Source organism: Kogia breviceps, chromosome 19 (genome assembly GCF_026419965.1).
Source record: "Kogia breviceps isolate mKogBre1 chromosome 19, mKogBre1 haplotype 1, whole genome shotgun sequence".
Taxonomy (NCBI): Eukaryota; Metazoa; Chordata; class Mammalia; order Artiodactyla; family Physeteridae; genus Kogia; species Kogia breviceps.
In genome coordinates, this window is record NC_081328.1 from 36,455,042 (window position 1) to 36,471,388 (window position 16,347).

The window sequence follows — 16,347 nt, forward strand, 5'->3', positions numbered from 1 at the left end:
ACAGGTAACAAAATTATATTTAAACAGATAGCTCTATATCTATATATATCCATATATAACTATACATACAGACATACAGGTAACAAAATTTCAATACCTGGATTGCTTTTATACTTTGTACCTCTTTTTGTACCTGTGGCTTTTCCTACTAAATTAATAGTGGTACTGTTATAAATAAAATCATTCCCCAGCCCACACCCCTAATTCTCTCTCTTGTATAACAGAGATAACTGGCTGAATATAAAATAAAAATTCCAAAATCAATAATACAATTATGGCCAAAGGCACCTAAGCCTCAAATAATCATGCAAATAATAGAATTAGACCTTTGTCAGAATGTCTAATTTAAGATCATAACATATTAAAGAATACCATACCTCAAACTGTGTGACAGCAGCATAGCGCACCTCTCCAGAAGGGGTAGTATATTTACTTCTATAGAAACCTTTCATTTTATCATTCAGCTCTCCAACAAAATCTATCTTTAAAGTTCCTGTACCTGTGATTGAAGATAAATGAAAACATTTTCATGGAGATATTAAGTACAAGTTATCAAAAGTATGTCCCTAAAACACTAATTCAGCTTGCGATTGACAATGTTCAAATCATTCCTTCCTTTCTCAAATACTCCTCCTGGCAATGGAGAGAATACAGTATTTACTAAAGTAAATAGCAGACTAATCCTAAAGTAAACCTTAAAATCATGTTTAGGGTGACTGCTTAGAAAGTTCTTTAATTTTACTAATTTAGTCTCAAATTACCAATACATGAAGATAAAAGCAGGAAAAGAAATGAACATTTATTATTAAATGTATGACAAGCTATTGTGCATTGGTGCTTTAAAAATATTTAGTTGGGTAGGTATTGTCTCCATTTTTTCAGATGAAGAAACTGAGCCTGAAAAGTTAAATAACTTGCCCAAGGTCACACCATTAGTAAGTAGCAAGAATAAGATTAAAAACTTAGGTCTGTTTAATCCAAAGTTCATGCTCTCTGCCAATTATACCATGTAAATTGGTCCTTTTAGATGACTTCATGCCAAGTATTCTATTATTAAGACAAGACACAGATGTTCAATCCAAATGGAACACTGATTCCATACATTTGTAAGGAACTATAGAGAAGACCAATGATTTGATCAGCAACAGGGCATAAAACAAACTTTTACAGTTACCTCAATCATTTGAAATCTAATAATATTAAATCAATAATTATTAAATGCAAATAAAAATGCAACCTGAATACATATACTATTGTTATATAAGAGCAAAATCAATTTAAACAAAATGGACTTTCTGTTTTGTTTTGTTTTTTACTGAAGTGTAGTTGATTTACAATGTTGTGGCAACCTCTGTTGTACAGCAAAGTGACTCAGTTATACAGAGAGACGTTCTTTTTTTTATATAAAAATGTGAGTTTTGGACTTCCCTGGTGGTGCAGTGGTTAAGAATCCGCCTGCCAATGCAGGGGACATGGGTTTGAGCCCTGGTCCAGGAAGATCCCACATGCCATGGAGCAACTAAGCCCGCGCGCCACAACTACTGAGCTTGCGCCCTAGAGCCTGCAAGCTACAACTACTGAGCCCATGCGCCTAGAGCCCATGCTCTGCAACAAGAGAAGCCACCGCAATGAGAAGCCCACGCACTGTAACGAAGAGTAGCCCCCACTCACCACAACTAGAGAAAGCCCACACACAGCAATGAAGACCCAACACAGGCAAAAATAAAATAAATTAATTTAAAAAAAAAAGAGAGAGAAGAAAATGTGAGTTTTTATGAGTATATGTACAGTTGACCCTTGAATAACGCAGAGGTTAATCCACCTATAACTTATACAGGGCCCTCCATATCCGCAGTTCCTCCACATCTCCTAATTCAACCATCCTTGGACTGTGTGGTACAGTATTTACTACTGAAAAATATCTGAGTATAAGCGGACCCGTGCAGCTCAAACCTGTGTTGTTCAAGCATCAACTATGTTCTCTTTTGCTAACAGAAAAAAGATTATCACTATTATCTAGTAGTCGTCTACTAAATTCAGATGCATAACAAAACAATAATCCCATTCTACATTTTACAAATCCAGTCACACACACAAAAAAAACCCCAAAATATTGACTTTGTAATAGAGCCCTTTAAAGTGCTTCTTTATAAAAGAATCTAGAGCATGGGAATCTAACAAGTCAGATACAGTATGATTATAAAGTAATTAGCCACTTATATCAAAACTTTTTTTTTTTTTTTTTTTTTTTTGGCACTACGTGGGCCTCTCACTGTTGGGGCCTCTCCCGTTGCGGAGCACAGGTTCCGGATGCGCAGGCTCAGTGGCCATGGCTAACGGGCCCAGCCGCTCCGCGGCATGTGGGATCTTCCCGGACTGGGGCACCAACCCGTATCCCCTGCATCGGCAGGCGGACTCTCAACCACTGCGCCACCAGGGAAGCCCATATATCAAAACTTTTATATCCTAATGTTTCAAACTGTCATTTTGGAATGCTGTAGAGCAATGACACTGACATTGTTCAAAATGTTCTTGACTCTCTCTCTGACATATCCTTTTGGATGTTCTCAAAGTCATGTCTTCACCTTCCAAAATTGAACTTGCTTTTTGGAAAGGTCCAAGTCATGAACAGTTCAAGTCTACAGAATATGCGAATGACAAATTGCAATCTATTTCTAGGCAAAACACTAACTGTGTCTATGAAATAATTAAACTGATTTTCTTATGTGCTTCAAACTGGTTCTGAAAATAATTTCAAGTGAAAATTTCAGAACTTTGCAGCAAAGTCACCACTAAAGAAAGTGCCACATTCTTAAATTAATCGTGCTGGGAAAATAAAACAAAACAACTAAATTGAAGGTCCAATGAATAGATATTTGTGATAGTTTTTTTTTTAAACCAGACATTCTGTCTGAAGGGGTCAATAAATGCTTTTTTCTTTTTTTCTTTATATTTATTTATTTTATTTATTATTTATTTTGGTTGTGCCAGGTCTTAGTTGCGGCATGCGAACTCTCAGTTGCGGCATGCTTGTGGGATCTGTTCCCCGACCAGGAATCAAACCCAGGCCCCCTGCTTTGGGAGCACAGAGTCTTACCCACTGGACCACCAAGGAAGTCCCAGTACTTTTTACTTTTAAAGAGAATGATAGATTGCTGGGACAGTAAATAAGAATACAGTAAAAGAATATGAAAGAATTCTAAATGATACTAAAGAATTTAGCTATAAATAAAAAATTTCTCTCTATTTTCATTAGAAATTCACTGATTTTTAAAAAAATATTTATTTATTTTCTTTATTTTTTTGGCTACATTAGGTCTTCGCTGCGGTGCTCGGGCTTCTCTCCAGTTGCTGCATGCGGGCTTCTCTCTAGTTGTGGTGTGCAGGCTCCAGAGCATGCGGGCTCTGTAGTTTTGGCATGCAGGCTCTCTCCTTGAGGTGCATGGGCTCAGTAGTTGTGATGAGTGGACCTAGTTGCCCCGCAGCACGTGGGATCTTAGTTCCCCGACCAGGGATCGAACCTGCGAACCCTGCATTGGAAGGCAGATTCTTTACCACTGGACCACCGGGGAAGTCCCTCACTGATTTTTTTTTTTTTTTTAAGCAGATGTGTTCACATTAATAAAGTTTACAAGGAATATCTATTAGATTACAAAAACCCCTTTAAAGATAACTGTTTGATGGAACTTTATGTTACAATTCCATAAATGGAATTGGCCAGTCTGTTTTCCCTAAGTCAGCTGTTAAGATGTCCTTTACATAACTCATATTCCAAAGTAAATCTACTTTTGACTTTTCCTATTTGGAATAAAAGTGGATTTAAAACTCAAAACTAAATAAGAAATGCTGCTTACACTTTTACTTGGGTTTAAATCTCCAAGGTCATCATACTATATAGCAAGATATTGACAGTGACCCCCCTTCCAAAAAGTGGCATACTAAACAAAATATAAATTATTGGGAACGGCTATTACCTGAAATTCAAATAAAACACAAGTCTAAGGTTTTTTAATATATTAATAAATTTAGTGTCACATTATACAATACTAATTACAAAGTATCTGCTATTGATATAGTAGAATTTTAGGGCAAGAACAGGAGGAAAAAGGACTTCACGATAAATTTCATTATGAAATTTATACCATATTGACAAACCAATTGCCAGAAAGTCTGATTTTATACCTATTTTCACACATAATTGACACTGCTTCCTCAAATTAGATACCTTATTTGAATATCCAATGTATGCAACATTTATCTGCTTGGGGTAATAAGCCTCTTAAAATATACAATAAGCTCATTTATTAATTAAACAACTGAAAAATTAGGACCTCCTCCAAAAACCTTATTTGTTTATTAAAGCTTAGGAGAGTATAATAATTGTTGTAAAACCTGAAGTAATAAAATTACTAAAAATTAAATTATTAAAAAGTTAATGAGACTACCAAACCCTATGAAATTTAAGACAGATTATATAAAGAGAAAATAAAGGTCTCTGCCTTTCTGTCATCATTTCTTATGATCCTGTCTTCCACTCTTCAAAATGTTAACATCTTCTAGTGTTTCTCCAAATGAACATCACTCTACAGGATCCTTAACCACCGATTCTGAGGTTGTTAGGCCTTACAATGATCACAGTAAGTTAACCACTATTCTAGAATGGTGCCAATTTCAGAAAAGAAGATATTTTACTTAGCTATATAATATTTGGTATGACTGTTAAGTTTGAAGAGGCTAAACACAAAGGTTACTAATATCCTCCTGATATATGTTCAATATTTACTTCATTACCAGAAGAGAGACCACTTAAAATTTGAAAAAATAAGGACTTTATTCTTAAAGCAAAGAATGACTGGGTAACTTTGACCCAGAGAATCTTGGGAAAATGTGAAAGCCAGTGATTTTTGAACAGATATTTATAGATATTCAATAATTTAACATAGTCACATCTGCAAATAATTTTTTAATTCTAATATTCATATCAATTACTTATGTATATCATTATATTAGCTAAAAATCTCCAAAACTCTGTCAAATGATAGTATACTAATGGTCATAACCTTCACTGACTTGTCCCTGCTTTTATTAGAAATGACTTAATTTACCACGTCTACTGTAAACAGTCCTTATTAAGAATGATGTAGCTCTTATATACTGATAATAAATGAACTCATATATATAAGGGAAAAAGAAGGGTACAGAATATGTATGACATGCTAACTTCTGTGTTCTTAAATGGTACATACATAAATGCTTATAAAAGCATGGAACAGTTTTGAAAGGATACATAGGAACTGATCACTTCTGAGAAGTGGAGCTGAGAGAGGAAGACAGGATAGAATGACCAACAAATTATCACTATATATCATTTGAATTTCAAACCATGCCCATGTATTATATTTTCTAATATATAATTTTAAAAATAAAAAGCATAATGTGGTGGTTAGAAGTGCAAAGTTTTTAGTTAAACTGCTGGTGTTCAAATTCAGACTCCGCCTGAGTTTATTTAACTTAAATAACTTGCCCAAGGTCAATAGCTAGTAAGTCATTTTTATTTCATTAATTTCTGCTCTTAAATCTTTATCTCTTCTACTTTCTTCAAGCCACCTATTCTTTTTGTCTAATTTTGATCTTGATGCTTACTTAGCTAATTAATTTTCAGTCTTCCTTATTAGCTAAATATATTCTCTGAGAATGTTTTACCTGCCTCCCACATGCTTTGTAAGTAGTAATTTCATTAGTCAGTTCTAAATATCTTCTAATTTCCCTAACAAATATTCTTTGACTCATTAATTTTCAGAGGTATCATTTTTCCAAAAAAGTAACTTTTTTTTCTCTTTTGCAACTAACTTTGTAATCTTTTCACAGTATGAACATAGAATATAGTCTATAATGATACAGATTTTAAAATTTTTTAAAAGTTCATGTTATTTCTATCAAGATAATATTTCATAGTTTAAAACCTCATATAGTTCTACATGCTTACATATATAAGCTGCAGGCACCTGCCCAATGCCACTTACTCCCTACACTTGCCTCAGTAGCAACTCTGTGATTTCTAAATACCTTGCTTATTTAGCTATTTTTTCATTTTACAATTTTACACACTCTTTTCTTCTTACTACAAAAAGTGAAGTGGGGCTTCCCTGGTGGTGCAGTGGCTACAAATCTGCCTGCCAATGCAGAGGACACGGGTTCAAGCCCTGGTCCGGGAGGATCCCACATGCTGCGGAGCAACCAAGTCCGTGCACCACAACTACTGAGGCTGTGCTCTAGAGCCCACGAGCCACAACTACTGAAGCCCACACATCTAGAGTCCGTGCTCCACAACAAGAGAAGCCACCGCAGTGAGAAGCCTGCACACTGCAACGAAGAGTAGCCCTTGCTCACCGCAACTAGAGAAAGCCTGCATGCAGCAATGAAGACCCAACGCAGCCAAAAATAAAATAAATACTAAAAATAAATACATTTTTTAAAAAAACAGTAAAAAGTGAAGTGTAGCTAAACTACATCTCCACTCCTACATCTTTTACAAAGAATTAAATTTTCTGTAACCTTCCAAATCTGAAAATATTTTATTCTCTTTAACTTCACAGTTTGGCTAAGCACAGAATTCTAGATTGAAAATCAGATTCACTCATAATTTTGAAGGAACGGCCATACTAGAGTCTAGTTTCCACTGTTCCTGATGGTAAATCTACTGCTATTCTGATTCCTGAACTTTGAAGGTAATCTGTCAGTCTTCCTTCCTCCCAAGTCCCTCGCCTCGGGAAGAAACTCTTTCTTTGAGAGTCTCACTTTACCCATGAAAGTTCTAAAATTTCCTTTGATGTGGGACTTTTTACATTTGAGTCAGTCTCTCTCAGTAGTGTATTTTTTTCAAACCTAAGTCTCCTGTCCCATCCGTTCAGAGAAATGTTCATGTTTTGTGTCTTTCATCATTTCCCCTTACCATCTTCTCTGTCCTCTCTTTCACTAGACAGATGTCCAGTCCTGCTAGATTGGTCCTCCAATTTTCCTAATTGGAAGATGCCTCTATTTCATCGTCTACAACTTATTTTGGTTTTTTACGTCTAATGTATTATAATTTCCAAAAGTTTTCTTACTCTATTCCATACGGTCCTTATTTAATGAATGTAATATTAATAATACTTCTAAGGATATTAATCTGTTTGTGTTTTTTGAGGCTTTCTTTTCATTTGTCTTTGCTTCTTCCAAGTTCCTATATTTCTACTATACTTATTGTTTTGCCTTTTGCTTTATGTTTCATATTAGAAGTTTTATCAAATGTCTAGTAATTGTTGTGACTTTGGGCTTGGCCATGCTATTTGCTTTGGCCAATGAAATATGAATGGACATCACCATCCACGAAGAAGTTTTTTTTTTTTTTTTTTTTTGTGGTACGCGGGCCTCTCACTGTTGTGGCCTCTCCCATTGCGGAGCGCAGGCTCCGGATGCACAGGCTCAGCGGCCATGGCTCACGGGCCCAGCCGCTCCGCGGCATGTGGGATCTTCCCGGACCGGGGCACGAACCCGCGTCCTCTGCATCGGCAGGCGGACTCTCAACCACTGCGCCACCAGGGAAGCCCCACGAAGAAGTTTTAAATGTGTCTTTGTGGTTAGGCTCTGTCCCCATCCCTGAGCTTCTGCCTTCTGCCATGTGAGAGAACAGCATGCTGCAGATAGTAGCTACTCACTACAGAGCCTGGAATGAGCTGACTTGGGAGCTTAGTGGTGCTCGTAAAGTTGGCAATATGGCTGCAGATGATCAGCAGTCCTCAGGGCCATGTGTAAACAAGAAATATTTGTTGCAAGCCACTGACATTTGTGATCCCATCTGTGGGTTAAAAGGTACATATACACTTATGGAATATTTCTAGAAAGAAATAGAATATTTCTGGAAGGATTAGTAGACAATGGAAGTAGAAGGGGTCAGAGAGAGGGAATATCAATTTTCAGGTTATATTCTTCAGTATCTTTTTTTTTTTAGAACTAAAATGAGATTTATTTGAATAAAATACATATTCTTCAGTATCTTTTAATACATGTTCATGGCAATCATTTGTTTTTATAATAATGTCACACAAAAATAATCTTAGTTAGAAAAAGACAAAATGAAAGGTCTTTAAGAGTATCAAAATAAAAGACAAAATTTCTCCAATTTAAAATTTTTCTTAAAATACTTTTCTATTAAGGGAATATATTCTCAATATAAAAATTATGGAAACCAGAGAAAGGTATGAATAAGAATAAAAATCATTAATTATGTCAACAACCAGACATATAATGTCATTTGTACCATTTTAGAGATCTGATTCATCACCTTGTATATGTAATTTTGTATTCTGCTTTTCAATTTTACATTATAGTAAGTACTTCACAGTGTTAAGAATTCACAAACCTCACTTATTTATTTATTATTATTATTATTTTTTGCGGTACGCAGGCCTCTCGCTGTTGGGGCCTCTCCCGTTGCGGAGCGCAGGCTCTGGACGCGCAAGCCCAGCGGCCATGGCTCAAGGGCCCAGCCGCTCCGCGGCATGTGGGATCTTCCCGGACCAGGGCACGAACCCGCGTCCCCTGCATCGGCAGGCGGATTCTCAACCACTGTGGCACCAGGGAAGCCCAAACCTCATATTCCACCATACATATATGTCATAATTAGCTTAATTATTCCCTTAGTGTTGGACAAATGTATTAATTCTAATTTTTTACTACCTTAGGTAACATCTCAATAGACATTTCTAGGCATAAAGTATCTCCTGTATTTATGACTTTTCTTTAGGATATATTCCTATTACCAGAATTGCTAGGTCAAAAGACATGAACATGTTTAGGCTCTTAATACATACTGCCAGACTGCTTTCAAAATTAATTACATGGATTTACATTCTTACCAGTAATATGAGGCAGTCACATCATTGAGAATCATTTTTTTACTTCAGCTTATATGACAGGCAAAAACTGATATATCAGTAGCTGTTGTTTTAATATTTCTCATTACTAGGAGGGCAAATGTCTTTTCACGTTTATTATTTATTTGCATTTTCTTTCATACAAATTATCTGTGGCTTTTCATTTGCTCACTAATCGAAGTCTTAGTGCTTTACCAATTGATTTGTATATAATTTCTTCCATTATATTAAGCTCAGAACGTCTAGTTTCTTTGTGCTTTTATATAGCACATATAGTAACCTATCAATGAATCTTTCCATCCATGCCCTCACTAGCAATAATAGCTCTCTAATCTCTGGTGGTATCTCAGAATCATCTGTGGGACATTCATCTCAGAGATTTGGATTCAATTAGTAGAAGATGGAGCTAGGTAGATATATTTTTTAAAAAACTGAAAAGGTGAAAACAATGCATTATGTTCTATGTTTTTTATTTTTTCTGGTGGCCCAAAAGTTGAAGTGTACCTGACTGTCTAAAGCTCTGTCTTAATACTTAATCTCCTTAAAACAATGAGTTAAAAAAAAAAGGCATACGATAAATTTTTCTGGAAGAAGATGTCACTATTCATAACAGGATTTTACAAAAGCCATTTCTCCTACCTGGTTGGAGAGTACTAGGAAAAGACAAGGTGACTTTTTCATCTTCATTCTGATAGTTAAATCCTGTAGCATGTATTTCTGGAATGGAAAAAAAAAAATTACTTCACAAATCTGACTGGATTGATAAGACCAAATCCAGACGGCAGCAATTAACATTTTCAAGAGCAAAATCTCTACTAAAACTAAATATTCTTAATTTAATAAATTAAGTTCCTATTAACAAGAGTATCATTTCAAAGTAACCTATTTTAGGCTATGTAACCTAAGTTAAACATGCTCCTTGGAAACAATTACACATCCTATATTAATTCACAAAACTTTTATGATATAAGGGAAATAGAGCTGCTATAAATATGAGAAGGTTTTCTACCAGATTCCTAGACACGCTTCATTCTCATCTTTGTGTGACTATGATTCTGCTTTATATGTTGCAGTCTTACTCATGAACATTTGAAATACTGAGCAGATTGCTAAGATTTCGGTGTTAAAGATATATCAGTGAAAGTTCTGTCCCCCACCCAAACATAGGTAACAATTCCAACAAGATATAAATCATATTTCCAGTGAAATTCTTTGTTGTTACATTTTACATAAATAAAGAAGGTGAAAACAGGTGTGTGGATTAAATTAAGACTTTGATTTATTCCCTACCAGGAGTGAGAAGAGTCTGCTTATTTAACTGATACTTCAGAATGCTTAGTTGACACGTTAGGTAAAGAGCTAAGTAGATCAACTTCCAACTACATCATATCCCCATTCCAAAAGAAAAACTGCCCAAAGAGGTAGCCTTAATAAGCACTTGAAAAGATGTTCAACATCTTTAACCATCAGGGAAATGCAAATCAAAACCACAATGAGATACCACTTAACACCCACTAGGATGACTATAACCAAAAAGATAGACAATAATAAGGTTTAAGGCAAGATGTAGAGAATTTGGAACCCTCATACATTGCTGATAGGAATGTAAAAATGTTTCCAAATGCTTTGGGAGGGACTTTCCTGGTGGCGCAGTGGTTAAGAATCCGCCTGTCAATGCAGGGGACATGGTTTTGATCCCTGGTCCGGGAAGATCCCACATGCCGCGGAGCAACTAAGCCCGTGAGCCACAACTATGGAGCCCGCGGGCCTAGAGTCCATGGTGCTCCACAACAAGAGAAGCCACCGCAAGAAGTCCACGCACTGCAACGAAGAGTAGCCCCCACTTGCTGCAACTAGAGAAAGCCCACATGCAGCGACAAAGACCCAGCGCAGCCAAAAAAACAAACAAATGAAAACAAATGCTAAGGGAAACAGTCTGGCAGTTCCTCAGAAGATTAAATACAGAGTTACCATATAACCCAGAAATCCCACTCTTAGATATATGTCCAAGAGAAATGAATACATATGTCCATACAAAAATTTATACACAAATGATCTTAGTAGCCAAAAAGTAGGAACAACCCAAATGTCCAACAATTGATGGACAGATAAAACATGATATACAATGGAATATTATGCTACAACAAAAAGAAACGAAGTGCTGATATATGCTACAAAATGGATATGCCTTGAAAATATTATGCTGAGTGAAAGAAACCAGACACAAAAGGCCACATGTTTATATGAAATGTCCAGAATAGGCAAATCCATAGAGACAGAAAGTAGACTAGCCGTTGCCTAGAGCTGGAAGGTCATGAAGAAATGGGAAGTGACTGCTCATGGGTACTTTCTTTTTGTGATGATGAAAATGTTCTAAGGCACTACCCTGGTGGTTCAGTGGTTGAGAATCCGCCTTCCAATGCAGGGACGCAGGTTCGATCCCTGGTCGGGAACTAAGATCCCACATGCCGTGGGGCAACTAAGCCCATGCGCTGCAACCACTGAGCCAGTGCACCTCAACTAGAGAGCCTGCATGCCGCAAAATACAGAGCCCACACGCCACAACTACAGAGCGCATGCACTCTGGAGCCTGCACACCACAACTAGAGAGAAGTCCTCGTGCTGTAACTAGAGAGAAGCCCGCATGCCACAATTAAGACCTGACGCAGCCAAATAAATAAATAAATTTTTTTTAAAAAAAAGCGGAAGAAAATGCTCTAATTGATTCTTACGATGGTTGCACAACTCTGTGAATATATTAAAAACCACTGAGGGCTTCCCTGGTGGCGCAGTGGTTCAGAGTCCGCCTGCCGATGCAGGGGACATGGGTTTGTGCCCCGGTCCAGGAAGATCCCACATGCCGCGGAGTGGCTGGGCCCATGAGCCATGGCCACTGAGCCTGCGCGTCCAGAGCCTGTGCTCCGCAATGGGAGAGGCCACAACAGTGAGAGGCCTGCATACCACAAATTTTAAAAACAACAACACTGAATTGAACTGTATAGTGTGTGAATTATATCTCAATAAGCTATTATTAAAAGACAGGTAGCCTTACCAGTCACAGGCTTAAGTTTGATATGGGTAACAGTGATTCAAATTTAGTAACATTCTATGAACCAGGCAAGATGCCCACAATTCACATTTTTTTTCAAATGAGTCACCCAAAGATTAAATTTCCAATGTTTCTTTTTTTGTTTGTTTTTTAAGTATTTATTTATTTATTTAGGTTGCGCTGGGTCTTAGTTGCGGCATGCAGGATCTTTTAGTTAAGGCATGCGGGATCTTAGTTGCAGCATGCGGACTTCTTAGTTGCGGCATGCAGATTCTTAGTTGTGGCATGTGGACTTCTTAGTTGCAGCATGCAAACTTTTACTTGCAGCATGCAGACTCTTAGTTGTGGCATGCATGCGGGATCTAGTTCCCTGACCAGGGATCGAACCCAGGTGTCCTGCACTAAGAGCATGGAGTCTTACCCACTGGACCACAAGGGAAATCCCTCCAGTGTTTCTAATACGATGGTTCAAACATGTCTTTATAAAGCCAAAATCTCTACAAAACCAATAAGAAACTATAACTTCAGTTTTTAAAAGAACTTTAATCAATTATTCCTCATTTTACAGATGAAGAAAATGAGGCATATAAAGTTAATGATTCACCTAAGGTCACAGAGCTGGACTAGAACTCAGTTCCCTTCATATTCCTGTTGCCAAAATTCTTTCTGCTATCATAAGCTAGCTCCTAAATTTGAACAGAAACTCAAGACTTGGTGTATATATATACAATATTAATGAAATCTCTACTGAAACAATGACTTTTGCTGGCAAAAATCTGAGATTTGCTCTAACTTGATCCCCAAGAATAGAATCTTACTTTGCCTATAGGGAAGAAATGCTTCAAAATGGTAAGAAATGAAGCTAGAAAAACAAAAGAATAGCAGTTTTCAAATTGAAATAATCAAGCACTGTATTGTTAGATTACATTCTACAAAATATGCTTCCAAATGTACATATCAACTATACATGTGTACCAAAAAAAGAGCAGAATTTCCGCCAAAATTCTCTAAGTAAAAAGAGAGGGGCTTCCCTGGTGGCGCAGTGGTTGAGAGTCCGCCTGCCGATGCAGGGGACATGGGTTCGTGCCCCGGTGTGGGAAGATCCCACATGCCGCGGAGCAGCTGGGCCCATGAGCCGTGGCCACTGAGCCTGTGCATCCGGAGCCTGTGCTCTGCAATGGGAGAGGCCACAACAGTGAGAGGCCCACGTACAGAAAAAAAAAAAAAAAAAAGGAGAGAGAGAAAGTAGCTATATATTTGAATTCTTTAAAAGTCTATTGTATTATGGGCTACTCTTCCAATTACTTTATATTGGACAACATACTACTTGGCAAATGTACATTAGAGTTTGAAATAACCTCAGTCAATTATAGTTTTGTATATTCTGTATACGGCACCACCATTTATCTAGTGGCTCAAGTCAAAAATACGAAATGATCCTAACTGCCTCCCCTCCATGTCTGTCTGTCTCTTTCACCATACATCCAACAAGCAAATTCAACACCCTTAATCCCAGACTTTTCAATGTCTCCACCACTACAGCCCAGTCCAAAGTACCATTATTTTCTTTCCTCGACCACTACAATAGCATCTTAACATTGCTGACCAGGGGATTTTTGCAGAAACTGTGGCCGGCAATTTGTTACATAAGGGAATATTGAAACACCCAAGTTTGAGTAAATATCAACAACTTCTTTTGCACGTAATGTACTTATTTGAAACTTTGTACATGTCTTACTAAAGCATTCTAATATTTTGTTAGAGTGTGATACGCAGTACAGCAGGCACCTCTGTGCAGGGGAACAGAACATCTATTACAAATACACCATGTTTCACTATGCTTTCCCCTAAGACCAGACTCTACACTTTCTGGCAGTTTTTTTTTTTTTAGTCCTGTGTATATTATTTCCTCTAGCATATATTCTTTTATTTTACCTAAGAGTTGACAAGGTGGATCTTTGCAAAACACCACAAGAAGGACCAGGTTCGGGACTACCACTACACTTACCAGAATGGCCAGTTACCCATTCTCTAGCTGCTGCTAAGAAAAATTGCTTGTAAGTCATTTTATTCTGTGCATTAAGGTTACAGTAAAATTTTAAATGCATTGAATAAACCTCAATCACTCAAATAGAAACTTACTTTCTTATACCATTTTCAAGTTTTCTGGAAGATACTGAAGTTTGCCAGATATTGATCAGACTGATCAACTCCTTTCATATATTTATTATACTCTAATACAGGGGTCCCCAACTCCCAGGCCACAGACCGGTAGTGGTCTGTGGCCTGTCAGGAACTGGGCTGCACAGCAGTAGGTGAGTGGCGGGAGAGCAAGCAAAGCTTCATCTGCCGCTCCCCATCGCTTGCATTACCACCTAAACCATCCCCCTGCCATCGTGGAAAAACTGTCTTCCACAAAACCAGTCCCTGGTGCTAAAAAGGTTGGGGACAGCTGCTCTAATATATAAGTGGGCTTAGTTATCTGATGGCCAGTCCTCCTGTCTTACTTCCTGTAGATGTTATGGATCTATGCTATGGAGAGGCTATGGATGCGTCATGAATAGTTGTCACCCTGTGGACCAGCCTCTTGTCTTTCCATATAAGAAGAGTCACTTCTCCCTTCCATAAAAATGTCATTTCTCCCCTCTGCAGATACTTGGATTTCTCCTTTAATTGGTTTGGTAGACCATGATTCTCTCTTACAGTCCCACAAACTCTGGTTTTATTTTCAACAATATTTCAGATGTGGACACACTGTTTTAATAACTGTCTTGGTAAATATGGTGTCACGAACCAAGATAATGTTGTAGGACCGATAATATTGTTTCTTATAGTTTCTTTCCTTCATCTCAAGGTTGCATATATATCCAGTTTCACTTTCACCAACCATCCTGACCAAAATTCTATATTTTGTAAGTTTTCTGGGATTACAGGTTTTGAATCTGAGTCATCCTCTCTACTTTATCACTGCCTCCACAAGTGACAGCTCTTGTCTGGTTATATAGATTGATTGAAATTTTGGTAGAGGGACTTCCCTGGTGGTCCACTGGGTAAGACTCTACGCTCCAAATCCTGGGGGCCCAGGTTTGATCCCTGGTCGGGGAACTAAATCCCACATGCATGCTGCAACCAAGAGTTTGCATGCCACAACTAAGACCCGGCGCAGCCCACATAAATAGATAGATAATAGATAAATAAATAAATAAACAAACAAATAAATATTTTTTTAATTTATTAAATACTTTTGGTAGAAAATAATCCAAAAGAGGTTTAACTTTTGAAATTCTGTCTGTAGGAAGTGGAGTTCCTGAGTTATCATTAAAGTGAAGAAATGTCATTATTTGTTGGAACCTTCTTCTCGTCATAATCTTTGGAAAGATAGGTGTTTCAAGTAAGGTATCAGTCAACCAATGTTCTTATCAGTGTGACTTTATTTGTCCCATCAAAGTTATTAATCCAAGAAACTTCTTCATGTCACTATTGGTTACATCAGAACATTTTAAAGCCTCATCATACTTTTTATATGATTTTTCATTCTGTTGGTGATACAAGTTTGTTTGAGAAGCGACCGACTCAAAAAAGTCGTTACCAAAAATTGTTATTTCACTAACATTTTGTGGGTTATTACATTCAATAGTTAAACCTGGGCTTTCCTGGTGGCGCAGTGGTTAAGAATCTGCCTGCCAATGCAGGGGACACAGGTTCGAGCCCTGGCCTGGGAAGGTCCCACATGCCGCGGAGCAACTAAGCCCATGTGCCACAATTACTGAGCCTGTGCTCAAGAGCTCATGTAACTACTGAGCCCACGTGTCACAACTACTGAAGCCCCCACGCCTATAGCCCATGCTCCTCAACAAGAGAAGCCACTGCAATGAGAAGCCCGCACACAGCAACAAAGAGTAGCCCCCACTCGCTGCAACCAGAGAAAGCCCGCACACAGCAATGAAGACCCAACGCAGCCAAAAATATAAATAAATAAATTTATTTTTAAAAAAGTTACACCTGACACACCTGTAAAGTCTTCTAATTTTTGTGAAATGTTGTCTTCAACCCACTCTTCTGCCAAACAAAAGGATCATTCTCCAGAACCACCGGTTTTACTTTCACTTTCCATATCAGAATCAATCACTAAGGTTTTTGTCTTTTTGTTGGTCTAATATTCACATTTGTCTGAATCAGAACTATGTTCTGAAGAACTATCATCTTCTGAGACACTAGTATATACGTCGCTCGGACAATAAGAGAAAGCATCTGGATAAAATTCACTGAAATATTCTCCTTCACTCAAAATTTCACAATGCATCATTTTTGAAAATTTTACGGTAATAAACTTGCATTTATAATATACACAAGGTGGAACAAAAACCTAATGGAGCAAAACGT

The 16,347-nt window shown here is 37.5% G+C and overlaps 1 protein-coding gene across 1 annotated transcript in view; it reads right to left on the reverse strand.

The window, feature by feature from the left end:
• NPEPPS (aminopeptidase puromycin sensitive) overlaps window positions 1–16,347 on the reverse strand; it is a 106,453-nt gene that overhangs the window by 33,824 nt on the left and 56,282 nt on the right. The window contains exons 3-4 of the mRNA XM_059046510.2: window positions 9,555–9,632; window positions 378–499 (exon numbers count right to left, since the gene is read on the reverse strand). Of these exons, the coding sequence (XP_058902493.1) occupies window positions 378–499; window positions 9,555–9,632 (200 nt within the window). The remainder of the gene's footprint in view (window positions 1–377; window positions 500–9,554; window positions 9,633–16,347) is intronic.